At 41.3% G+C, this 25,689-nt stretch overlaps 1 protein-coding gene and 7 non-coding genes across 8 annotated transcripts; all 8 read right to left on the bottom strand.

Annotated features, from left to right (window-relative positions):
• Positions 1 to 460: 460 nt before the first annotated feature.
• trim8b (tripartite motif containing 8b) lies at positions 461 to 11,691 on the bottom strand. Its single transcript, XM_069160259.1, has 5 exons — positions 8,870 to 11,691; positions 3,564 to 3,659; positions 3,148 to 3,413; positions 2,895 to 3,010; positions 461 to 2,755 (listed from the first exon to the last, which is right to left on the bottom strand). The coding sequence occupies exons 1-5, from the start codon at positions 9,473 to 9,475 to the stop codon at positions 2,046 to 2,048; spliced, it is 1,794 nt and encodes a 597-aa protein (XP_069016360.1). The 5' UTR covers positions 9,476 to 11,691; the 3' UTR covers positions 461 to 2,045.
• Positions 11,692 to 15,780: 4,089 nt separating this feature from the next.
• LOC138204894 (U5 spliceosomal RNA) lies at positions 15,781 to 15,893 on the bottom strand. Its single transcript, XR_011178836.1, has one exon. It is a non-coding gene; the product is annotated as a U5 spliceosomal RNA (small nuclear RNA).
• A 454-nt stretch (positions 15,894 to 16,347) lies between these two features.
• Positions 16,348 to 16,461, bottom strand: LOC138204887 (U5 spliceosomal RNA). The gene has a single exon (XR_011178830.1). It is a non-coding gene; the product is annotated as a U5 spliceosomal RNA (small nuclear RNA).
• Positions 16,462 to 18,016: 1,555 nt separating this feature from the next.
• On the bottom strand, positions 18,017 to 18,130 carry LOC138204888 (U5 spliceosomal RNA). Its single transcript, XR_011178831.1, has one exon. It is a non-coding gene; the product is annotated as a U5 spliceosomal RNA (small nuclear RNA).
• Positions 18,131 to 19,857: 1,727 nt separating this feature from the next.
• Positions 19,858 to 19,971, bottom strand: LOC138204892 (U5 spliceosomal RNA). Its single transcript, XR_011178834.1, has one exon. It is a non-coding gene; the product is annotated as a U5 spliceosomal RNA (small nuclear RNA).
• Positions 19,972 to 21,480: 1,509 nt separating this feature from the next.
• On the bottom strand, positions 21,481 to 21,594 carry LOC138204890 (U5 spliceosomal RNA). Its single transcript, XR_011178832.1, has one exon. It is a non-coding gene; the product is annotated as a U5 spliceosomal RNA (small nuclear RNA).
• Positions 21,595 to 23,264: 1,670 nt separating this feature from the next.
• Positions 23,265 to 23,378, bottom strand: LOC138204891 (U5 spliceosomal RNA). Its single transcript, XR_011178833.1, has one exon. It is a non-coding gene; the product is annotated as a U5 spliceosomal RNA (small nuclear RNA).
• A 1,582-nt stretch (positions 23,379 to 24,960) lies between these two features.
• On the bottom strand, positions 24,961 to 25,074 carry LOC138204884 (U5 spliceosomal RNA). The gene has a single exon (XR_011178827.1). It is a non-coding gene; the product is annotated as a U5 spliceosomal RNA (small nuclear RNA).
• Positions 25,075 to 25,689: the final 615 nt, after the last annotated feature.

Raw genomic sequence — 25,689 nt, 5'->3', positions numbered from 1 at the left:
ACTTTTTTTTTTTTTTTTTTGTCCGAGAAACGTGAACATTAATTAAAAGTGGTAAGCAGTAAAGTAGAATATTAATCATGGTAATCCTGACTGTCACATTACGCTGCTCCACACTCACTCGGCCCTGAAAAAGGACATAAGCTCATTCAGCTCGTTAGCGTGCTAACTTTTGTTAATCAGCGCTAAACACAAACCTAAGCTGAGGCTGATGGGATTATAATTAGTTCTGCAGGTATTTGGCCAAAGTGACTCAAAGTCACCAATGACATTACAATTCATCCTGAGGGAGACATGAATGACTGAAAACTATTAAAACACTCGGGTGAGTTTTTTTTTTAAAATAAATAAATCTCAAGATTTGTGGGAATCCCTTTTGAGGATTTGCATCTTCAATACGAGAGGAAAAAAAAAAAAAGGCTCGGCACTGCGTGGCAAAGACACGGCGGGGGTACCGAACACGTTGTTGGTTTTGGTCTTTTAATGGATGATATTTGCACACATACAGTTGACAGCAGAGACCGGTTTAAATTTGCTCGTTTATTTGGAACCCTTCTCCAAATCACGTCTGTAATTTTTCCATTTCACAAAATATTTACAAAAAAAGATACTTTTATGTTGTTTTTTTTCTCTTTATGTTGGCTGTTGTAACAGCTCCTTTTTAGGATGATGAACCATTGCTTACATCTCACAGTCCAGTCTAGTTCTTTTAGAAAAAGTTCATGAAAAAAGTTCCTCCCACCCTTCGTTCCTTTCATACACTCATTTTAAAACGGCATACAGTTTCCAACCCCCCACCCCACCCATTGTTCTTCTTTTGAGTGCTTTAAAAAAAAAAAAAAAAAAAAAAAAAAACTCTTCCTTGCATGCTTTCAGCTGCAAACAGGAAGCCAAGAGCTTGTGTGCTTATTGAGAGGAAGTGACATCTTTGCCCTGCAGGAAGTACAATTACAGCATCATCACATCGTCCAGATGCTCGATTTGTTTGGTCTGTCCAGTCTTGCCTTTTTCTCTACAATCAAAGAGTCTCTCTAGACAAGCGTGAAGCCTACAGATGTACCAAATAACACAAATTCATAGTAATCGCTAAATGGGAACAGTCTTTGTAAGAACGAGATTGTTCTGTCCTTCTGTGGCAGCAGGAAGGGAGTGCTAGGTATAAGGGCCGAATTCTCAAAAACTGGGGACTGGGGTCAACCGGCCCTTCGGGACGCAGCTCTTTTGTCCCTCTGTGGGTCAGCGTCTGTAGTCCAGGCATAGCAAAGGCGTCCACAAGTGCATTGTGGGTGTTCCATGGAAGAGCGTTTTGTGTTCAAGCTGTACGATCTATCCCTGAACTCAGCAAAGAAAGAAAGTAGTGCCACGGTGATACAAATTAAGAGACACGAAGGGGACCGCGGTCCCGCTTTAAAAAGGATCTATCAAACAAAGTCAGCTAGGCGGACAAAAAAAATATGATGCTAATAACATAAGGCAATTGACCTCAGTACAACTGTGATTATATCAGAGAAACGTGAGCTGAAACTGGAGAGCTCGACACTGCTCGGTATGATCTCTTTTCCCTTTAGCCTCGGTGAGAAGCCTTAAAGAAGCATGAGAAGATTTTCTAATAAAAGTTTGTTTTCTATCAATCCCTCTCCTACTCTAGAAAAAAAAAAAAAAAGAAAGAAAAGAAAAGGAAAAAAAGCATCTCATCCTCTCCTCTTCAGGCCTCTCTGTCTTGTTTCTGTGTAAAATGCTGAGCTGAATTGTGCCCGAATTGGCCTTTTATGCATTTTACGTATAATACACTACATGAAACATTGACCGAAAGTAAAGAAAGGAGGAAAATTAAAAACACAAAGAGATCAACCCTGCCCCCGAATGTGTGTACATGTTCTAGATCTGTGTGTGTGTGTGTGTGTGTGGATATAAACATTTATTTTCACGTGTGTATAGGATAACTGCATTGTGTTTTTTTTTTCCCAGTAAATAAGTCGGTAAAGGTGTGCTATTTTGGTGTCTGTCTCTATATCTGTGTGTGTGTGTGTGTGTGTGTCTCTACTCTGTTAACTCGTGACATAGTGCTTTGTAGAGGGCTGCCCGTACAGCCCGTAGAAATCTGCGTGTCTGTGTGTCTGCGAGGCGTCTATCCAGTCCCTCACTGCCAAGCCCTGCATGGACGGACCTCCAGAAGCCAGGCCTGGAGGAGGGGGGTAGTCCTGGGCGCTGACCCAGGGAAAGGAGCCCGAGCGCGGGTACGGGGGATGGCTGCGGTGGCCCGACACGGAGGGCACTCCGGAGCAGTAGCAGTTATCCATCGTACACACCAGGATCTTGCGGCCGCCATACTGAGGGAGCACGGCCTGCTGGGAGGTGTGCGAGGAGCCGCTGCCTCCGGGCGGAAAGTGCGTGGAGCCGAACACGGAGCCCGAATGGTGGTTGGTCAGTGAGCCGCTGCCGCTTCCCGTCCCGCCGCTCTCGCCGATGTGCGGCGGGCCGCACGGTCCGAGAGGCTGCTGATTGGTGGACTGGCCCTCTCCAGAGGCAGAGCCGGAGCCCAGGTAGGGCTGTTTGGCTAACGACGAGGAAGAAGATGAGGAGGAGGAGGAGGAGGAGGATGAGTCTTTGAAACCCGGAGCGGCGTTTTTTCCAGCGCTCCCGTTTCCCTCTGGGAAGGCAGTGGAATGTTTCCGTTTCTCTGCTCCAGAGCCGGAGTTCTGACCGCTGGGATACGCAGCGACCGACTGCAGGAAGGTCGAGGGAGGGGTGAGGGGAGCTGAGAGGAGGAGAGAGGAGGGTGTGAAATAAGAGGAGATAAGTGGTAATCAAAATTTAAAAAAAAAAAAAAAAAAAAAAAACCACACTGATGACAGCCCCGCCCGACATTTCAATCTAACGCGCGTTTCTGTTCCTACCTTCAAGCGTTCTTTTCAAGCTCTTCTCTCTTTTTGAGATCTCGGAAAGAAACAGCTTCGAGTTTAGATTTCCGACTTTATAAGGAGGGAGACTGCTGCCCACACATGCCTGAGACCTGCAACGAGCGCCAAGACAAATGCAAAATTCAAGATATGACATCTGCTTGGAAGCACCACCTGCAGATTACAGCCCCCGGAGGGGGGTGGGGGGTGGGGGGGGGCAAACATCCACATTCAACGACCGCCGTCTCACCTGTCTGTGAGGATTTTAACAGGCTTGGTGTTTTTCATGAAGCTCAGCTCCTCGGCCTTACTGAAGGCCGTGTGGATGGAGCTCAGCAGCTTCTGGGCCTCGTGGCGCTGCTCCCCCAGAACCAAAACCTGGGCAGCGTTCTCCTGGCAGAACCGAGCCTGAGCCCGATCCAGTGCCTCCAGTGTCCGACCGAGATCCTCCTCCAGGAGCTGGTGCATCCGCTGGTACTGCAGGCGCACCTCCTCTTTCAGCTCGCACACCCTGTCCTGTAGGGACGGCAACACAAATGTCAATCCACTGGCGACGATGCCCCGCGCATTTTATAACGCCCGGCGTGGAAGACGGCTGCCCACTGAGCAAGGTGCAAAAAAAACAAAAAAAACAACAACAAAAAAACCACAAAAAAACAAACCTACCTCCACCACACACTTGTCAGAGTCGAGTTTGCAAAGCTGCTCTTCGATCTCCTGCACTCGCTCCTCCACGCGCTCCTGCTGCCTCAACAGGTTTTGCTGCGAGGTGAGAAAGAGAGACGGTGAAGACAAAAAAGTCGTGGTGGAAGTTGTGACCTCGGGTAGCCTCACTAACACCCCCCCCCCCCCGCCCCCCTCTCCCCATGCCGGAGATATCAGAATCCGGGAGCCGGCTAATTTAGTCTCCATCCAACACACAATCCCTGTGGGGGAGGGAGGGAGGGAGGGAGGGAAGGAGGGAAGGAGGGATGCTGTCATGGCAACCAGCAGCTATTTTGTGTTTGCATTAGCGAGCGAGGGCTCATGTTGGGGTGGGGAGGTGGGGGGGGGGAGCCGGGGGCAGCGAGCGGGGATAAATAAATGGGCAGACAAGAGGCGGCTCGTCTCTCCCATCAGTGCGCCTCCCCTCCTCTCCTCCGGCCGGGACTTTCCTTCTCAAAACGAGGAGCATCCACACACGGCGGGCGGCTGCCCTGCGAGCCGCGGCGACGTTGTGGCAACGGCACTTGTTATTTCGAGGGGCGACGGCACTCGAGCAACAGCGGACGAACGCTCAGGTCTCAAACCGAGACGTTCCTCCGACTCTCAGCTCGTGGCCGAAATAAAAAAAAAAAAAAAAAAAAAAGAAATTGGAGCAAATGGCTCCGTACGAGATCCACAATCCTTTACGCCGCTTAATGGGAGTCAGATGGCAGGAACGTCACTGACACACATTTGCTAATCCGTCATGTCATTAATAGTTAATGTGAAATATGAATAATCCTCGCTCAACATTTTAATGATGGACAAGCCCCCGCTGACAAGATGGAGGAGAGCAAAGTAACGTCGATATGACTGCAGCCGTGCGGGCAGCTTTAAAACTGTGCTAAGGCAGTGTTAGTGTGAGCTGATTTATTGGTTGGCTGATTTTAGTGGTCAATATTGTCTTATCACACGTATGATGAGATTTTTTTTTTTTTTTCTTCTTACGGATCAAAATGTAGAAAAAGATGCTTAGCGTTAGTTCACAATTGCTCGATTTGTGTTTTTTTGTTGTTGTTGTTTTTCAATTTGATTTGATCTATGTAGCGTCAAATCCCAACACAAGTCACCTCGGAGGATCTAACGCGGTAAAGTCCGTACAACTTAACCTCACGACGATATACGGAAGAAGAAAAAAAACTCCAACGTGAGCGATCGCTAAAAGGAAAAAAAACAACAACAACAACAAAAAACAACCTCCCTTTTAACAGGAAGAAAACGTCCGACAGAACGACCGCCGATCTGCCTCGACCGGTTGGAGTGACGGGAGAGCGGAGAGCGAAAAGGACAGCATAGAGAGAGAAGAGGCCATTTCAGCTGATATATTGACATTAGAATTTATTCCTTATTTCACAGTATTACTTTCGGCTCCCAAATGTCATTATCAGTTGAGCTGTACCGTTTACCACGTTGACCATTTTTTGCAGCGTACACATGGCAAAGAGTGCCATTAGTAAAATAGTATGAGGTATTCATCGCCATCAATTAGGTTTTTTTTTTTCGATTCATCTTTTATTCTGTAGAATATCAATAAATAAATTTGAATTAGTAATTCTGCAGAGATTTACAAAATGCTTGTTGGACCAGCCTGCGGGACAGAAGTCCAACAGTCTTTCGTCGACTGTCATGTTAAGGCACATTTAAGAAGCTTTAACCAGCAAATATTGAGCATTGTGCTTGAAAATAAAATGCTAAATATAACCATGAATATCAGTAGATTATTATTATTTTTTTATATTGACAAATTAATTAATCAACAGTGACTATTACAGCTCAAACCAAACTACTTGACCAGGTGGAGTTTAAGAGTTTTGCCAAGTTACTGAAATTCGCCCTGAATGGGACATAAATATCTGAACCAAACTTCATCACAACAGTTCAAGACATTTCACTCAAAAACAAAAACGTAAAGCAGATAGCGGTGCGAGACGAAAAGTCACCGATGCCATTTGGGGGTTCATCCTCTGAGGAGCATAAATGTCTGTACAAAATATAAAAGGCAACGATCCAACAGTTATTTAGACATTTGAATCTGGACCAAAGGGACGAACCGACAGACTGAATCTATTATTAATCCGACAAGTCGATAATCAGATGTTTTCCTCGGGCTGAGGGTTTGTTCACATACCACCACCACCACCATCATCATCATCATCATCATCACTATCCAGTCATTCCATCCAACAGCAGCTGATTTTATCATTAGTGATCAGCTGCTGTGGAGCCTGATAGTAATGAAAACCTCCATACTCCTGGGCCTCAGCGGCACATGGTTGGGAATCATTGCCCTAGATATCTCTCCCTCTCTTCTCTCTCTCACACACACACTCACACACACACACACACACACACACACACACACACACACACACACTCACACACACACACACACACACACACCCACGCACACACCCACACAGTTGGCATGGTTAGATCCAGGACGGTGACCTGGTTGTGCTGACTGATTGAGTTAGGCTGGGAGCAGAAGCCAGGGGGGGGGGGGGGGGAACAGGGTCGAAGGAGCCGAAGCTTCACAGAGGGGAGAAGGGTGGGGAGTTGGGGGGGGAGACTCTAAATGTATGGGATACCTTTGGGGGAAGGAGGGAGGGACGGTGGGAGGGAGGGAGGGAGGGGGTATAAAGAGGGGAGGGTGCTCTTTAGCTGTCATTTCACCACAGTGTCTTTTCCATCAGAGGCACCAGAGCAGGAGAGAGGAGGGCCAGGGGGAAGGTCGTCCTCGCCGGGGGTCGCTGGTGGATGGTGCGAGGGAGGTGAATGTGGTTGGGGGCGGATGGAGGTGAAGAGCAGGGCGGGGGCTGCAGGGTGCCGTATGTGTGTGTGTGTGTGGAGAGGAGGGGAGGGGGTGCACTTTGCATGTTTTAATCACATTCAACATGGAGGATGTGTTTTTCAGTCACTCCCATCAGGACAAATATCTAGAAACAGTGATGGAGTCCGGCCGGTTGACGCGACGGTCGACCGTTATCAACGCCAACGGATTATTTTCTGATATTTGCACGTACGGTTCCCGCAGGAAATCATTTAGCAGACGTGGGAAGCCACCCAGATGAGAAACATTGTACCTTGTGATCAATTTATTCAGCTGAAGATGCCCTCTGCTCTTTTATTTATTAGAAGTCTATTCATTTTTAATGGTATTTATGATTTACGAAGGATTCTGTTTCTAAATTATTTCCAACCTAGTTTGGCATTTTTTTTTCTTCTGCAACATCTTATCGCCCAACGCATGCACCGATACGACTCTGCAATAAGCCGATAAGAGTCCGATAGTTGGGTCTAATGCAAGTGAAGGAGGTTTACTTTTGCTGTATAACACAAATCACAATTTGGAAAACATGCAACATCACCCAAAATAATAAAAAAACGAATTTTCAACGCATTGAACTGTGTTAGAGCTGAAACGATTAGTGAATCAATCCAGCACACATTTTTTTAAACAAGCCATTTGATGACATGACCCTAAATTACAGTAAACTGCAACATTTTTTTTGACTTAAAATAATTAAATGATTAATTGAGAATAAAACCTTGTAACCAGCCAACAATGAAAACGATCACTATTTACATCAGCGAACGCTTTTTGGGGGATTTCAAGAATGCATGAACTTGTTAATCATCGTCCAACATAAATACTAATCTGTAAAGAGATAATAACAGCTGATACGACCGGTCACGCTGACACCTCATGGTTCGATCTCTAGTTGAGTTAAAGTTTCCGCTGTCAAATGTCCCACTCGGGTTCTTTTATAACCAAATGTAAGTGATTCTTATCAATAACGTTTGGTTTATTTCATACATTTAGACTAACTAGGAAACATTAGATGATGAAACGTGATTTCTTTTGAGTCAGATATCGATACTGCCGTCAGGGAAGCTGGAATGCGTGCAGGGTTTTGGTAACACGGCTTATAAATTGGGCCCAGGTCTCACCCCAAAGACTATTCATGCGCCCCAGGTGACTGATTAACTATACATAAAGCTGAGTCATAGCATTACCAACAGGAAATACACCCTACCATGACACAGTTGACACCTAAACAGGGTGTTGGGTGAACTATGAGTCAAGTTAGTAGTGAGGCCTTCGTTGTTCTCCCTCTGACTACGCTGCCCTGTCACACACACCCTCCCAAAATAAAGAAAGGGGAGGAAAACCAATCTGACCTCCGCTGGAGCAAACCCCCAGGAAGAGAAGAGGTTAATACAAAAAAAAAAAAAATACAAAAAAATAAAATAGCCAAGTAGACCGCAGAATCAGGTGACGAATCACTTTAATCCCCCTTCCCCTCGACTCTTCTCCCACCCCCTCCTCACAACTGGCGATCCCTGAGCTCGGATGCACCTGTGCCGAGGAGATAAGGCCCTCTGAGGGCCCCTCATTGTTCCACCCTCCACTGCATTGTTTGTCATTCCAACAGATGAGAACGGAGGCTGGAAGGGATCACAACTGAAAAATGTGCGATAGACTCGGAAAAAAACAAAAAAAAAAAAAAAAAAACAACCCTTCAAATGCAAACGTTTCTTCAAGTGGGAAATTCTTGATTTTGACTGAATAAAGCGATTTTTGTGAACGGTAACAGATTGTGGCAGGTTTGTTACCCCCCCCCCCCCCCTCTCTCTCTCTCTCCCTACCCCCTCCAAAGAAAATCTCCACTTTAGGTCTTTAATATGACAGAGAAGGACGTTAAAAGCATGTCCTTTGTTCTGGTGATGTTTGCCTTACGACTACAAAGTGGATGGAAAAACGACCTCGCTGACTTGCGCCATGCGGTTCGTAAATGCACTCAGCCAACACGTATCGATCACTGATGAAGGGACAAATTCTTGCAAGTTGGGCTCGAACTAATAATTGCTTTCCCGATTAATGGTTTAGTGTATGAAATGTCAGCAAATGTTCCCAGAATCCCACGAGGACACCTTTGAACGTCTTGTTTTGTTTGAGTAAAAGTCCAAAAACCCAAAGATATTCACTTTACTATTAAGAGAACACCAAGAAAAGCTGCAACCAGTGATTTGTGGCTTATCAATACTTTTAAATGACTAATCAATTAATCGACAAGCTTCAGCTTTGCTTGCAGGATGCCAGATATCCTGCTGTATTTTTGTTTGTTTGTTCCCGTCTTGACGTGAGCACCGTGTGTGTGTGTGTGTGTGTGTGTGTGTGTGTGTGTGTGTGTGTGTGTGCGTGCGCAGGATGTAGCTGCTCTTACTCTGATGTCATTGCGTCGCAGCTCCACGTCGGTGACCGCGTGGCCGTGGCTGGGGTGGCAGCGGGCGAAGCAGCAGTACTGACACACGGCCGTCTGCTCGGCCTCGCAGTGGTACAGCCTGTACTCGTCATGCTGCGGGCAGGTCCAGGCCTTCACCGCCTCCGCCTCCACCAACAGGTGCCCGAGGGCCGAGCAGGGCTGCTGCAGGTGCGTCTGGACGTGGGACTGGCAGCACGGGGCGTTGCAGCGCAGGCACACCTTCACTGCGGGGAGCGGCGGGCCTCGGCGGCACAGGATGCACTGCAGCGCCGGCGTGGTGGCCTTCTCCACGCTCAGGGCGTTGTACTTCTCCACTATGTTGGACAGTTTGTGGTTCTTCTCCAGGCTGGGCTTCTGCGTGTAAGCATGATTGCACTCGGGGCAGCGAGCCAGCGAGGAGTCTTTGGCCCAGGCCTCGCTGATGCAGCCCCGGCAGAAGTTGTGCTTGCAGGGCAGCTGGATGGGATCTGAGAACACGTGCAGGCAGATGGGGCAGATGAGCTCCTCCTCAAAACAGTTCCTCCACGTCTCCGCCATGTCAGAGGCCATCATGGTGCAGGCAGGCATACACTAACTGGTTTCCACTGCGTCCAGACCTCCGTCTCTCACAGGAAACCTCTCAAAAAAAAAAAAAAAAAAGGAGTCTCGAGTCGCAGATATAAAAAAAAACAAACAAACAAAAAAAAACAACAAGACCCGGCGCCGTCCTGAAAGATCAGCCTGTCTATGTCCACCCTTGTGACCACACTACACGAGTCTCCCTGACGAGATGACGAGTATTGCTTATTACTGCAGCATGAAGGCAAATTCCAGAAAACTAACCGGAGAAGGCTTTCGGCGAGGATGACACCACCTTGGGTGATTTCAACACACAACAGCAGAGCTGACGTTATGCAGATTACAGTAAACGGTTCTTTCCTTTCCTCTAAATCACGCTCGGCCAGCTTTTACAGCTCCTGTGTGTGTGTGTGTGTGTGTTTATAGGCCTACAGGAAGCGGAGAAAAAAAAAAAACAACCACGTCTGCTACAGGTAAATCACGAAACAAGGCACAGAGAATTAAATATCTACACAAACACCTATGTGACCGATAGGTGAATCAATCTCTGTGTAGCACATGAAAAGACACTTGATCCCTCTCTCCTGTTCAGGCCCTTTTATTTATATATATATATATATATATATATATATATATATTTTTTTTTTTTTTTTAATTTTACCTTCAGAGCTCCCTTCACCTAAACGTCGGATTGTGATTGACTGGGGACCATTTCAGACCAACAAACCAAGCATGAGAAAGGACTGCTGGAGTCCACACCCTGATTACTATTCACACGTAGAGAGCTTTTTTTTTTCTTCTTTCTTCTTCTTTCTGAACCTGGATCTGTTTTATCGGGACCTCAAGGACGCTTGATTCCCTCAAATAATCAACAACGCAGCGCAATGCTTTTGTCCACTGAATCATAAATAAGTACCCGAGGAGCCTCCACCAGCGATTTAATTATACATACGCGCAGCGACGGTTTGGCAGCAGGCTAGAAAAAGCTGTTTTACAGGTCAGACGAAACACACATGTACCTCCGAGCCCTTCAATTTGACATAAAAGCGACATTTCCATTTGATGAATATCGCCTGCTATGTTGGCACGGCTCGCGTAATATCGGCGCACAACCAGGCCGCGGCTTTCTCCCCACCGGGTTTTCCAGTCGACAACAAAGGCCTTTATAATCTCATTAAACCGAAAATCATACCGGGGCCATCATTTCGAGGCTGTTTACTGCATAGTTAATCGTTTTTAATGGTCGAGTCCCGGCTCCTGCGCACAAAACAAAGGGTTTTAGGATCCGCAGGAATGTTGGCTGCTGGTTGCGGAGCCGTTTGGTTTCCCCCCCTCCGACACATCTATCAAATATCTCCTCGCACACAAGATTCAGTATTTTTCAGCTTTTTTTTGTTTTTGTTTTTGTTTTGTTGTTACTTCGGTCTCCACCTTTATTCACCAAATCGTCGCTTCAGCCTTTTAGCCGACAACATATTTCTCTTTACTTCCTTATCTCCGATTAAATCGCGTAAATTACCTCAGACGTCACCTCACCATTTTCTACCAACAGCTTTCAGGTACAGATAAAACAAACTACATCGGCTTCGTCGGGACACAAGGACGGTCCTCGCTAATACGAGCTGTGGTCATTATTATTATTATTTAAAAAGCAGCCATATTTATGCGTTTAACTGATATAAAATACCAAAAAAAAAAAAAAAATATATATATATATATATATATATACCCTCCTGGTCTTAAAGGGGACGTCGCGTTTCTGTCCTTGTTAGGGCTAGCTGTCATCAGCCATCTTGCAAATCCTCATTTAAAAAAAAAAAAAGAAAAAAAAAAAAAGAAAAAAAAAAAAAAAAAAAAAGGAAAAAGGAAAGGAAACCCAGGAGATATCCGCCGTGGAAAAGGCTTGTTTCACCGAAGCTGCTTTTCAATAGCTGACCTACACCGACACATTAACGCCAAGTCCCGTTATTATAAAGGAAAAACACGCCTTTTTTTTTTTCTTCTTCTTCTTCTTCTCTCTCTCTCGGTATTGTAGGTCCGAGGGAGCCGTCCGGACGAGGGTAATATTTTCCGCGGCCCGGTGTGTCCCGGTGTGAGTCGGCTCCGTGGTTCATACAAATCCAACACGGCTGTGAAGAATAATTTGTGTTTTCTCCCCCCTTTCTTTCTCTGTCTCTATCGGCCAAGCTTTGGAGAGAGGAGGAATGCAGGCGAGCTGGACCAAACCAGAGTCAAGGGAAACTGTGCGCCAGGCAACATCCGCCCTGGTTTTTCAAAATAAAAGTGGCTAAACCGGCTTCCGTGGAAATCTGAAATAACTTTTATTTTTTATTTTATACACTTTATTAATCCCCATTAATTAATTAATTAACGACACTAAGGGTAGATTGTTATATATACATATATATATATATATTTTAAGTATGTTAGAGTGCAAAGTAATAGAAGTAAATGTAAAAAAGAGGAATATATGACCTATGTCCTAGGTTGAGATTAGGACACAATGGACTTCCTGCCACCACATAATGAAAAAGAAAGGTCATGAATGTGTGATTTATAAGTGTAAAGAAAGTGTTGATAAACTGTTGGAAGCGTAGAAAGGGAACAATTGAAGAGAGGGAGCGGTAGGGTGGAGGAAGGGAGCAAGATCACCAAAGGGATTTTTAAGAGACAGGGCGATGAACAACCACAGATTATAAGGACTTTATTCAAATGTGGAATCGAAACAGGTTTAGCTTCCAGAATAACTTCTATATACAATATAAAGTCATGACGTTTCACACTGTGGCGACGGTTACGGACCTTCGACGTTGGGTTGTAGTCTGCCGACAAAACTGAAGTGGCAGAAGAAGTCTACAAATAACTTAATGTTAATAGAAATATTAGTTCATGGAGTAAATCATTCGCATCCCTTTTATGGTATTAATTTCAGACAGCAAAAAAACAAGATCAACACAGTAAAACCGTCGGAAAGATATTAGCAGTCCCTGCAGCTACCTTCCATCTCCGTTTGTCTGAGCCCTCAAGAAAACCGGCCCTGATTTGACCTCGAAGTGCTTCACGTTGTATTCTTTCATCACAGCAATGTTTTTGTTTTTTTGGGGTTTTTTTTGCACAATAAACAAATAATTTAATTACAGCTGGCAAGGCGATAAATACCTTACAGCCAATTCTGCTGAAATCACTTTGACTTCTCTGCAGCTTCAAGAAAGATCATTTATGTTCATTTTTTATTATTATTTTAGAGATGTCTTTAGCAATAATGGCACGCCGCTGTGTTTTCGAACTTTGTAAGAAAACAGTGATTTTTATCTGACTAAAATATTTCAAAATCAATGCACATGCAGACGTTACTTTTAAATATAAAAGACAATCATTGCGGTGATTGAGAGCCATAAATAAGAGGGCTAAATCTACGTCCCTCCTGAGCTTTATTTTGAAGCCTCCTCGCTCAGCTTCCTGTCTGATTCAGGTTCCCTGTGGCTGACCTGACGCACTTTCTCAGCAACATCAGCCTCCTCCTCTTCCTCCTCCTCCTCCTCCTCCTCCTCCCTCCCTCCCCTTACGCCCCCTCCACTCCATACCACCCCCCCTTCCGGATCAACGCTACGGCCGTCACGTGACCTGTCACACAACTGATGTGTGTCACGTTTTCACCGGGAGGAGCTGAGGGACAAACCGGGGAGGAAGGGCCGGGAATCATACTTAAAGCGCCTACTGCATTTGTTAATGGCCCGGGCGTTCATCATGCTCCTCTGGGGCAAAACTGCATACATGTATGTGTGTGTGTGTTTCTTTATATTGATGCTGCAGGAAAATATCTCTCTAATAATCCTGTAATATCGCATCAGACTAAAGGTGCATTCCGTCAACAAAAGGCCCAGATTGGAGTTAAATTAACGCAGATTTGTTCACTAACCATGTGACATCACAGTTTTGCAGCAATAGAAGATCTTTACTTTAAGAAAAGTCCTACATTCAAAATGATATCTATGGACATTTTTTTTTTTTTTTTTTTTTTTTTTTTAAATCTCAATAGAGGATGTTAAAGCGTCTTCCATAATTCATCCATAATTACCTTTTTGGTATCTTTGATTCTTTTTCAGGAAAACTGGCTCGTTTTTGAGGAATTTAAAATGATTAGAGTTTCAGAGTGGTGGAGAGTAACTCAAGTACAATTACTGTTAATTATTTGTGTTTCTATTTTATGTCACTGTCATATGTACACGTCACTAACATCAAAAGTCAAGTATTGTACTTATTACTACACGTATCTGACCTACGGTTTTTACGGACACAAAAAATATATGATGCATCGTCATCATGCTCTGTAATCTGTATCAATATTAATCAATATCAATATTAATCTGTAAAGTAACAATAAGAACAATAAGAAGATATGCATGACTTCAGGATTTAAAAAAAAAAAAAAAAAATATTCTGGCTATTGCCCCTGAAATGTAATCGTGTAGAAGTAAGTTTATCTGCTGATTATTTTCTCGATCAATAATTTTAGTTAAAGACATTTGGAAATTAGTGACATATATCTGCAATAAGTTTTCAGTACCTAACATGATGTAGTCAAACAGCTTGTTTTATACAGCAAACAAACACAACGCCAAGAAATCAAATTTACTATCATGCAATGAAAAATACTTAATCCTGACAATGGAGGCGCATATAGACTAAAGGAGTATTACGCAGACCTGCAGTAGGTCTAATTATAGGATGGCAGTGCTTATATAAAAAGTCTGTCACTGTATTTATTAAAATATGCAAAATCACATAACATGTGTGATGCCACAACTCTTTATTCAAATGTTACCAAAACTGACAAAGGCCTTTAAAAAAAAAAAAAAAAAAAAAATTATTATTGGTTGATGTTAGCAGTTAGCTTATTAGCTCTCTGACACAAACAGGCCCAAAAATTATATGAAACAACAACCAGAAAAGATAGAACTTCATTGATCCTCAAGATACAGTCCTAAAGGTAAAGTCGGTACGTGACATTACTGTCGCTGGGTATAACTCCTCCACTTCCTGTCGTGAACTGATACCAATGCCTTTTTTTTTAAGCAGGTATTCAACAGCATTTCAAGTCATGTCCTTGAGATTATAAACACATCCCTTCAAACAGGCATTTTTGCATCGACCAGCTACAGGCCAAACATCCAACCTCACATTTATTAGTAAGATACTTGAAAAGATAGTTTCAGTGCAAATAAATAATAGTTTTATGTCAGCAGAAGAGATCAAGTGTCAGAGGAACGTGTGGGGTTCCACAGGGAAGCTGCCTCGGTCCTTTACTGTTCTCACTCTACATGCTGTTGCTGGGGAACATCTTTAAAGAGGACAATGTTTGTTTTCATATTTATCATTGTTTCCATGCGCTCACTCATTGTCTTTTAGTAATAAATAAATGGATGAGCAAAAATGTCCTAAAATTAAAGGAGGATGAAACAGAAATCCTCTGACTCGGCCCCGAAGCAAAAATAAAAATGGGTAAAAGTGGGTAAGATCAGAGGTCACGAGATCTAAGTCTCAAGGCCCACATTAACAAGGTGACCAAAACTTATTTTTTTCCACCGTAAAAACATCGTTGAGGTGCGGCGGTTATTTATAAAATCAGAAAGACGCCGTAAAGTTGATTTGTGCCTTTGTTTCCAGCCGACTGGACCGGACCATCAACAACCGAGAGACTTCAGCTCATCCAAAACTCTGCAGCTCGAGTATTTAACCAGAACCAAGACACAGGCTTGACTTTAAGCTCCTCCTACTCAAATGCAAAGCTCTTAATGGGCTCGGACCGAGAGGTTACATCGCTAACTCTCTGGTGAACTATGAGCCTTCGAGAACACGGGATCATCTGCTGCTGGTTTATTGGAGGTTCCCAGCAGCAACAGCCAGAAGTAAATTGGGATTCAGCTTTTGGTAGCTGAAAGCTCCAAAGCTGTGGAACCAAACCACCTGTTAGATATCAGAGAAACTAACTCGGCAAACATATCTCTTAACATTAGTCTTTAACTACCTACTCTTGAAGCTCTCTAATGCATATTGATTATATTATAACTCTATTTGTGTTTAAATGTTAAGCATCTGCATTTCTTTTCTATATGTTTAAATGTTCCTTTATATGTTTTTATGTGAAACACTGTATAATTGTCTTGCTGTAAAGCATTTTGAGCTGCATTTCCTGTATGAACAGTGCAAACTATAATAATATAGTTTATTATTATTATTATTATTATTATTACTTCACGGAAAATGGTCACAGGAAGTTGGAATTAGCATTTTTACTTTGAACATGATTAGAAAGCCCCGCGTGAGCAGAGCATCAAAAAATTAGTTTGAACTCTTGTTGTTCCTCTCCACGGAAATCTTTAGTAAAAGGCGAAAGATTTATACGATCTGAAGAGAAACAAGAGCGTACTTCCTGGCACGTGATCACAGACCTACCACATTGTCAACACTACCACGGTCAGTGATGGTGCATCTTACTATGACGCAATGCATGATGGGATTCGGTTTCCTTTTCCGGGTTATCCAAAAATAAAAGTTCACAACTGTCTTGGTGACACGAGAAGTTATAGTTGTATTAAAGTTTCCATCTCAAATTGATCTTTTCCTGATGTGTTTATATTGTTCACACCTTCAAATATAAAATAGACTGCAGACTGATGGTGCTTCTGCAAAGTAATTATCATTAATATGAATTTTAAGATAATCAGGCCAATAACAGAAGATACTGCAGAATTTAACTGTAAATAACTATAAGAAATAAATTTATTACAACTATTTCAGTGGTAAGTTATCTGATCATCAGAGAACTATTGATTTAAAATAAGATGAAGTATTTGATTTGATTTTGAACATGATTAGAAAGCCCCGCGTGAGCAGAGCATCAAAAAATTGATTTGAACTCTTGTTGTTCCTCTCCACGGAAATCTTTAGTAAAAGGCGAAAGATTTATACGATCTGAAGAGAAACAAGAGCGTACTGATCACAACGTCACGACAGACCGACCACATTGTCGACACTACCACGCTAAGTGATGGTTAATCTTACTATGGCGCAATGCATGATGGGACTCGGTGTTCTTTTCCGGGTTATCCAAAAGTAAAAGTTCACAACTGTCTTGGTGACACGAGAAGTTAGGTTAGGTTAGGTTAGGTTAGGTTAGGTTAGGTTAGGTTAGGTTAGGTTAGGTAAGGTAAGGTTAGGTAGTTACTTTATTAATCCCCGAGGGGAAATTTTTCTGCTACAGCAGCATACAGGAAGCAATAAGATAATAATAGAATAATAGAAAGCAATAAAATAGCAGTAAAATAGCAGTAAAAAAAATTAAATATAAAATATAAAATGCACAGTATATACAGTATATACAGTGTGTAGGTAGGTGGGTAGGTAGGTATTTACTTTATTAATCGCCGAGGGGAAACATTTTCACTACAGCAGCATACAGAAGCAATAAGATAATAATAGAAATAATAGAATAAAATAATAGAATAGAATAGAATAATAGAAAAGCAATAAAATAGCAGTAAAAAATATAAAATATAAAATGCACAGTATATACAGTACATTATATATATATATATTATATACAAACAAACCAAGAAACACAGTCAACAGTGTTATTGTTGTGTGATGTATTTTGCCAGAGGTGAGTTATTGTAAAGTCTTATTGTGGTCGGCAGGAATGATCTCCTGTATCAGGAATGATCTCCTGTATCAGGAATGATCTCCTGTATCAGGAATGAACTCCTGCATCAGGAACGATCTCCTGCATCAGGAATGATCTCCTGTATCTGTCCTTGTGACAGCGGCTGGAGGAATCTTTTGGAGATCGTCCTCCTCTGTCCCTGCAGCAGGTGGTGGAGAGGGTGGTCAGGATTATCCAACATGGATAACAGTTTGTTCAGCGTCCTCCTCTCCACCACCTTTTCCAGACTGTCCAGTTTGTAGCCGATGATGGAGCCGGCCTTCTTCACCAGTTTGTTAAGTCTGTTGGTGTCTCTGGCTCCAACGCTGCTCCCCCAGCAGACTACTAGAAGTACAGTTCACTGGCCACAACAGATGGTAGAACATCTCCAACATCTCGCTGCACACATTGAAGGATCGAAGTTTCCTCAAGAAAAAGAGTCGACTCATCACCTTCTTGTAGACAGCGTTGATGTTGGTCTTCCAGTTCAGTGTGTTGTCATGGAGACACCAGGTACTTGTCCTCCTCCACCATGTCCACCTCCTCTCAAGTTATAGTTGTATTAAAGTTTCCATCTCAAATTGATCTTTTCCTGATGTGTTTATATTGTTCACACCTTCAAATATAAAATAGACTGCAGACTGATGGTGCTTCTGCAAAGTAATTGTCATTAATATGAATTTTAAGATAATCAGGCCAATAACAGAAGGTACTGCAGAATTTAACTGTAAATAACTATAAGAAATAAATTTATTACAACTATTTCAGTGGTAAGTTATCTGATCATCAGAGAACTATTGATTTAAAATAAGATGAAGTATTTGATTTGATATTGAACATGATTAGAAAGCCCCGCGTCAGCAGAGCATCAAAAAATTGATTTGAACTCTTGTTGTTCCTCTCCACGGAAATCTTTAGTAAAAGGCGAAAGATTTATACGATCTGAAGAGAAACAAGAGCGTACTGATCACAACGTCACGACAGACCGACCACATTGTCGACACTACCACGCTAAGTGATGGTTAATCTTACTATGGCGCAATGCATGATGGGACTCGGTGTTCTTTTCCGGGTTATCCAAAAGTAAAAGTTCACAACTGTCTTGGTGACACGAGAAGTTAGGTTAGGTTAGGTTAGGTTAGGTTAGGTTAGGTTAGGTTAGGTTAGGTTAGGTAAGGTAAGGTTAGGTAGTTACTTTATTAATCCCCGAGGGGAAATTTTTCTGCTACAGCAGCATACAGGAAGCAATAAGATAATAATAGAATAATAGAAAGCAATAAAATAGCAGTAAAATAGCAGTAAAAAAAATTTAATATAAAATATAAAATGCACAGTATATACAGTATATACAGTGTGTAGGTAGGTGGGTAGGTAGGTATTTACTTTATTAATCGCCGAGGGGAAACATTTTCGCTACAGCAGCATACAGAAGCAATAAGATAATAATAGAAATAATAGAATAACATAATAGAATATAATAGAATAGAATAGAATAATAGAAAAGCAATAAAATAGCACTAAATAGCAATAAAAAATAAAAAATATAAAATGCACAGTATATACAGTACATTATATATCTATATATATATTTTATACAAACAAACCAAGAAACACAGTCAACATATATATATATATATATATATATATATATATATATATATATATATATATATACATGTATATATATATACAGTACAGTATATATCTATATATATTATATACAAACAAACCAAGAAACACAGTCAACAGTGTTATTGTTGTGTGATGGATTTTGCCAGAGGTGAGTTATTGTAAAGTCTTATTGTGGTCGGCAGGAATGATCTCCTGTATCAGGAATGATCTCCTGTATCAGGAATGATCTGCATCAGGAATGATCTCCTGTATCAGGAATGATCTCCTGTATCAGGAATGATCTGCATCAGGAATGATCTCCTGTATCAGGAACGATGTCCTTGTGACAGCAGCTGGAGGAATCTTTTGGAGATCGTCCTCCTCTGTCCCTGCAGCAGGTGGTGGAGAGGGTGGTCAGGATTATCCAACATGGATAACAGTTTGTTCAGCGTCCTCCTCTCCACCACCTTTTCCAGACTGTCCAGTTTGTAGCCGATGATGGAGCCGGCCTTCTTCACCAGTTTGTTAAGTCTGTTGGTGTCTCTGGCTCCAACGCTGCTCCCCCAGCAGACTACTAGAAGTACAGTTCACTGGCCACAACAGATGGTAGAACATCTCCAACATCTCGCTGCACACATTGAAGGATCGAAGTTTCCTCAAGAAAAAGAGTCGACTCATCCCCTTCTTGTAGACAGCGTTGATGTTGGTCTTCCAGTTCAGTGTGTTGTCATGGAGACACCAGGTACTTCTCCTCCACCATGTCCACCTCCTCTCAAGTTATAGTTGTATTAAAGTTTCCATCTCAAATTGATCTTTTCCTGATGTGTTTATATTGTTCACACCTTCAAATATAAAATAGACTGCAGACTGATGGTGCTTCTGCAAAGTAATTATCATTGATATGAATTTTAGGATAATCAGGACCAATAACAGAAGATACTGCAGAATTTAACACTGCAAATAACTATAAGATTATAAATTAATTGCAACTATTTCAGTGGTAAGTTATCTGATCAACAGTGAACTATTGATTTAAAATAAAATGAAGTATTTGATTTGATTTTGAACATAATTAGAAAGCCCCGCATGAGCAGAGCATCAAAAAATTGATTTGAACTCTTGTTGTTCCTCTCCACGGAAATCTTTAGTAAAAGGCGAAAGATTTATACGATCTGAAGAGAAACAAGAGCGTACTGATCACAACGTCACGACAGACCGACCACATTGTCGACACTACCACGCTAAGTGATGGTTAATCTTACTATGGCGCAATGCATGATGGGACTCGGTTTTCTTTTCTGGGTTATCCAAAAGTAAAAGTTCACAACTGTCTTGCTGACACTAGAAGTTAGGTTAGGTTAGGTTAGGTTAGGTTAGGTTAGGTTAGGTTAGGTTAGGTTAGGTTAGGTAGTTACTTTATTAATCCCCGAGGGGAAATTTTTTTTCTCTACAGCAGCATACAGGAAGCAATAAGATAATAATAGAATAATAGAAAGCAATAAAATAGCAGTAAAATAGCAGTAAAAAAAATTAAATATAAAATATAAAATGCACAGTATATACAGTATATACAGTGTGTAGGTAGGTGGGTAGGTAGGTATTTACTTTATTAATCGCCGAGGGGAAACATTTTCACTACAGCAGCATACAGAAGCAATAAGATAATAATAGAAATAATAGAATAAAATAATAGAATAGAATAGAATAATAGAAAAGCAATAAAATAGCAGTAAAAAATATAAAATATAAAATGCACAGTATATACAGTACATTATATATATATATATTATATACAAACAAACCAAGAAACACAGTCAACAGTGTTATTGTTGTGTGATGTATTTTGCCAGAGGTGAGTTATTGTAAAGTCTTATTGTGGTCGGCAGGAATGATCTCCTGTATCAGGAATGAACTCCTGCATCAGGAACGATCTCCTGCATCAGGAATGATCTCCTGTATCTGTCCTTGTGACAGCGGCTGGAGGAATCTTTTGAAGATCGTCCTCCTCTGTCCCTGCAGCAGGTGGTGGAGAGGGTGGTCAGGATTATCCAACATGGATAACAGTTTGTTCAGCGTCCTCCTCTCCACCACCTTTTCCAGACTGTCCAGTTTGTAGCCGATGATGGAGCCGGCCTTCTTCACCAGTTTGTTAAGTCTGTTGGTGTCTCTGGCTCCAACGCTGCTCCCCCAGCAGACTACTAGAAGTACAGTTCACTGGCCACAACAGATGGTAGAACATCTCCAACATCTCGCTGCACACATTGAAGGATCGAAGTTTCCTCAAGAAAAAGAGTCGACTCATCCCCTTCTTGTAGACAGCGTTGATGTTGGTCTTCCAGTTCAGTGTGTTGTCATGGAGACACCAGGTACTTGTCCTCCTCCACCATGTCCACCTCCTCTCAAGTTATAGTTGTATTAAAGTTTCCATCTCAAATTGATCTTTTCCTGATGTGTTTATATTGTTCACACCTTCAAATATAAAATAGACTGCAGACTGATGGTGCTTCTGCAAAGTAATTGTCATTAATATGAATTTTAAGATAATCAGGCCAATAACAGAAGGTACTGCAGAATTTAACTGTAAATAACTATAAGAAATAAATTTATTACAACTATTTCAGTGGTAAATTATCTGATCATCAGAGAACTATTGATTTAAAATAAGATGAAGTATTTGATTTGATATTGAACATAATTAGAAAGCCCCGCGTGAGCAGAGCATCAAAAAATTGATTTGAACTCTTGTTGTTCCTCTCCACGGAAATCTTTAGTAAAAGGCGAAAGATTTATACGATCTGAAGTGAAACAAGAGCGTACTGATCACAACGTCACGACAGACCGACCACATTGTCGACACTACCACGCTAAGTGATGGTTAATCTTACTATGGCGCAATGCATGATGGGACTCCGTTTTCTTTTCTGGGTTATCCAAAAGTAAAAGTTCACAACTGTCTTGCTGACACTAGAAGTTAGGTTAGGTTAGGTTAGGTTAGGTTAGGTTAGGTTAGGTTAGGTTAGGTTAGGTAGTTACTTTATTAATCCCCGAGGGGAAATTTTTTTTCTCTACAGCAGCATACAGGAAGCAATAAGATAATAATAGAATAATAGAAAGCAATAAAATAGCAGTAAAATAGCAGTAAAAAAAATTAAATATAAAATATAAAATGCACAGTATATACAGTATATACAGTGTGTAGGTAGGTGGGTAGGTAGGTATTTACTTTATTAATCCCCGAGGGGAAACATTTTCGCTACAGCAGCATACAGAAGCAATAAGATAATAATAGAAATAATAGAATAACATAATAGAATATAATAGAATAGAATAGAATAATAGAAAAGCAATAAAATAGCACTAAATAGCAATAAAAAATGAAAAATATAAAATGCACAGTATATACAGTACATTATATATCTATATATATATTTTATACAAACAAACCAAGAAACACAGTCAACATATATATATATATATATATATATATACATGTATATATATATACAGTACAGTATATATCTATATATATTATATACAAACAAACCAAGAAACACAGTCAACAGTGTTATTGTTGTGTGATGGATTTTGCCAGAGGTGAGTTATTGTAAAGTCTTATTGTGGTCGGCAGGAATGATCTCCTGTATCAGGAACGATCTCCTGTATCAGGAATGATCTCCTGTATCAGGAATGATCTCTTGTATCAGGAATGATCTCCTGTATCAGGAATGATCTCCTGTATCTGTCCTTGTGACAGCAGCTGGAGGAATCTTTTGGAGATCGTCCTCCTCTGTCCCTGCAGCAGGTGGTGGAGAGGGTGGTCAGGATTATCCAACATGGATAACAGTTTGTTCAGCGTCCTCCTCTCCACCACCTTTTCCAGACTGTCCAGTTTGTAGCCGATGATGGAGCCGGCCTTCTTCACCAGTTTGTTAAGTCTGTTGGTGTCTCTGGCTCCAACGCTGCTCCCCCAGCAGACTACTAGAAGTACAGTTCACTGGCCACAACAGATGGTAGAACATCTCCAACATCTCGCTGCACACATTGAAGGATCGAAGTTTCCTCAAGAAAAAGAGTCGACTCATCCCCTTCTTGTAGACAGCGTTGATGTTGGTCTTCCAGTTCAGTCTGTTGTCATGGAGACACCAGGTACTTGTCCTCCTCCACCATGTCCACCTCCTCTCAAGTTATAGTTGTATTAAAGTTTCCATCTCAAATTGATCTTTTCCTGATGTGTTTATATTGTTCACACCTTCAAATATAAAATAGACTGCAGACTGATGGTGCTTCTGCAAAGTAATTATCATTAATATGAATTTTAGGATAATCAGGACCAATAACAGAAGATACTGCAGAATTTAACACTGCAAATAACTATAAGATTATAAATTTATTGCAACTATTTCAGTGGTAAATTATCTGATCAACAGTGAACTATTGATTTAAAATAAGATGAAGTATTTGATTTGATTTTGAACATAATTAGAAAGCCCCGCATGAGCAGAGCATCAAAAAATTGATTTGAACTCTTGTTGTTCCTCTCCACGGAAATCTTTAGTAAAAGGCGAAAGATTTATACGATCTGAAGAGAAACAAGAGCGTACTGATCACAACGTCACGACAGACCGACCACATTGTCGACACTACCACGCTAAGTGATGGTTAATCTTACTATGGCGCAATGCATGATGGGACTCGGTTTTCTTTTCTGGGTTATCCAAAAGTAAAAGTTCACAACTGTCTTGCTGACACTAGAAGTTAGGTTAGGTTAGGTTAGGTTAGGTTAGGTTAGGTTAGGTTAGGTTAGGTTAGGTTAGGTTAGGTAGTTACTTTATTAATCCCCGAGGGGAAATTTTTTTTCTCTACAGCAGCATACAGGAAGCAATAAGATAATAATAGAATAATAGAAAGCAATAAAATAGCAGTAAAATAGCAGTAAAAAAAATTAAATATAAAATATAAAATGCACAGTATATACAGTATATACAGTGTGTAGGTAGGTGGGTAGGTAGGTATTTACTTTATTAATCGCCGAGGGGAAACATTTTCACTACAGCAGCATACAGAAGCAATAAGATAATAATAGAAATAATAGAATAAAATAATAGAATAGAATAGAATAATAGAAAAGCAATAAAATAGCAGTAAAAAATATAAAATATAAAATGCACAGTATATACAGTACATTATATATATATATATATTATATACAAACAAACCAAGAAACACAGTCAACAGTGTTATTGTTGTGTGATGTATTTTGCCAGAGGTGAGTTATTGTAAAGTCTTATTGTGGTCGGCAGGAATGATCTCCTGTATCAGGAATGATCTCCTGTATCAGGAATGATCTCCTGTATCAGGAACGATCTCCTGTATCAGGAATGAACTCCTGCATCAGGAACGATCTCCTGCATCAGGAATGATCTCCTGTATCAGGAAAGATGTCCTTGTGACAGCGGCTGGAGGAATCTTTTGGAGATCGTCCTCCTCTGTCCCTGCAGCAGGTGGTGGAGAGGGTGGTCAGGATTATCCAACATGGATAACAGTTTGTTCAGCGTCCTCCTCTCCACCACCTTTTCCAGACTGTCCAGTTTGTAGCCGATGATGGAGCCGGCCTTCTTCACCAGTTTGTTAAGTCTGTTGGTGTCTCCGGCTCCAACGCTGCTCCCCCAGCAGACTACTAGAAGTACAGTTCACTGGCCACAACAGATGGTAGAACATCTCCAACATCTCGCTGCACACATTGAAGGATCGAAGTTTCCTCAAGAAAAAGAGTCGACTCATCCCCTTCTTGTAGACAGCGTTGATGTTGGTCTTCCAGTTCAGTCTGTTGTCATGGAGACACCAGGTACTTCTCCTCCACCATGTCCACCTCCTCTCAAGTTATAGCTGTATTAAAGTTTCCATCTCAAATTGATCTTTTCCTGATGTGTTTATATTGTTCACACCTTCAAATATAAAATAGACTGCAGACTGATGGTGCTTCTGCAAAGTAATTATCATTAATATGAATTTTAGGATAATCAGGACCAATAACAGAAGATACTGCAGAATTTAACACTGCAAATAGCTATAAGATTATAAATTTATTGCAACTATTTCAGTGGTAAGTTATCTGATCATCAGAGAACTATTGATTTAAAATAAGATGAAGTATTTGATTTGATTTTGAACATAATTAGAAAGCCCCGCATGAGCAGAGCATCAAAAAATTGATTTGAACTCTTGTTGTTCCTCTCCACGGAAATCTTTAGTAAAAGGCGAAAGATTTATACGATCTGAAGAGAAACAAGAGCGTACTGATCACAACGTCACGACAGACCGACCACATTGTCGACACTACCACGCTAAGTGATGGTTAATCTTACTATGGCGCAATGCATGATGGGACTCGGTTTTCTTTTCTGGGTTATCCAAAAGTAAAAGTTCACAACTGTCTTGCTGACACTAGAAGTTAGGTTAGGTTAGGTTAGGTTAGGTTAGGTTAGGTTAGGTTAGGTTAGGTAGTTACTTTATTAATCCCCGAGGGGAATTTTTTTTTCTCTACAGCAGCATACAGGAAGCAATAAGATAATAATAGAATAATAGAAAGCAATAAAATAGCAGTAAAAAAAATTAAATATAAAATATAAAATGCACAGTATATACAGTATATACAGTACAGTATATATATCTATATATATTATATACAAACAACCAAGAAACACAGTCAACAGTGTTATTGTTGTGTGATGGATTTTGCCAGAGGTGAGTTATTGTAAAGTCTTATTGTGGTCGGCAGGAATGATCTCCTGTATCAGGAACGATCTCCTGTATCAGGAATGATCTCCTGTATCAGGAAAGATGTCCTTGTGACAGCGGCTGGAGGAATCTTTTGGAGATCGTCCTCCTCTGTCCCTGCAGCAGGTGGTGG

This window comes from Embiotoca jacksoni, unplaced genomic scaffold (assembly GCF_022577435.1).
Source record: "Embiotoca jacksoni isolate LCO1_2020_lvr unplaced genomic scaffold, fEmbJac1.0.p SCAF_26, whole genome shotgun sequence".
NCBI classification, from domain to species: Eukaryota; Metazoa; Chordata; class Actinopteri; family Embiotocidae; genus Embiotoca; species Embiotoca jacksoni.
Note: the sequence above shows the minus strand (reverse complement) of the source record. Positions and strands in the feature narration are given on the sequence as shown.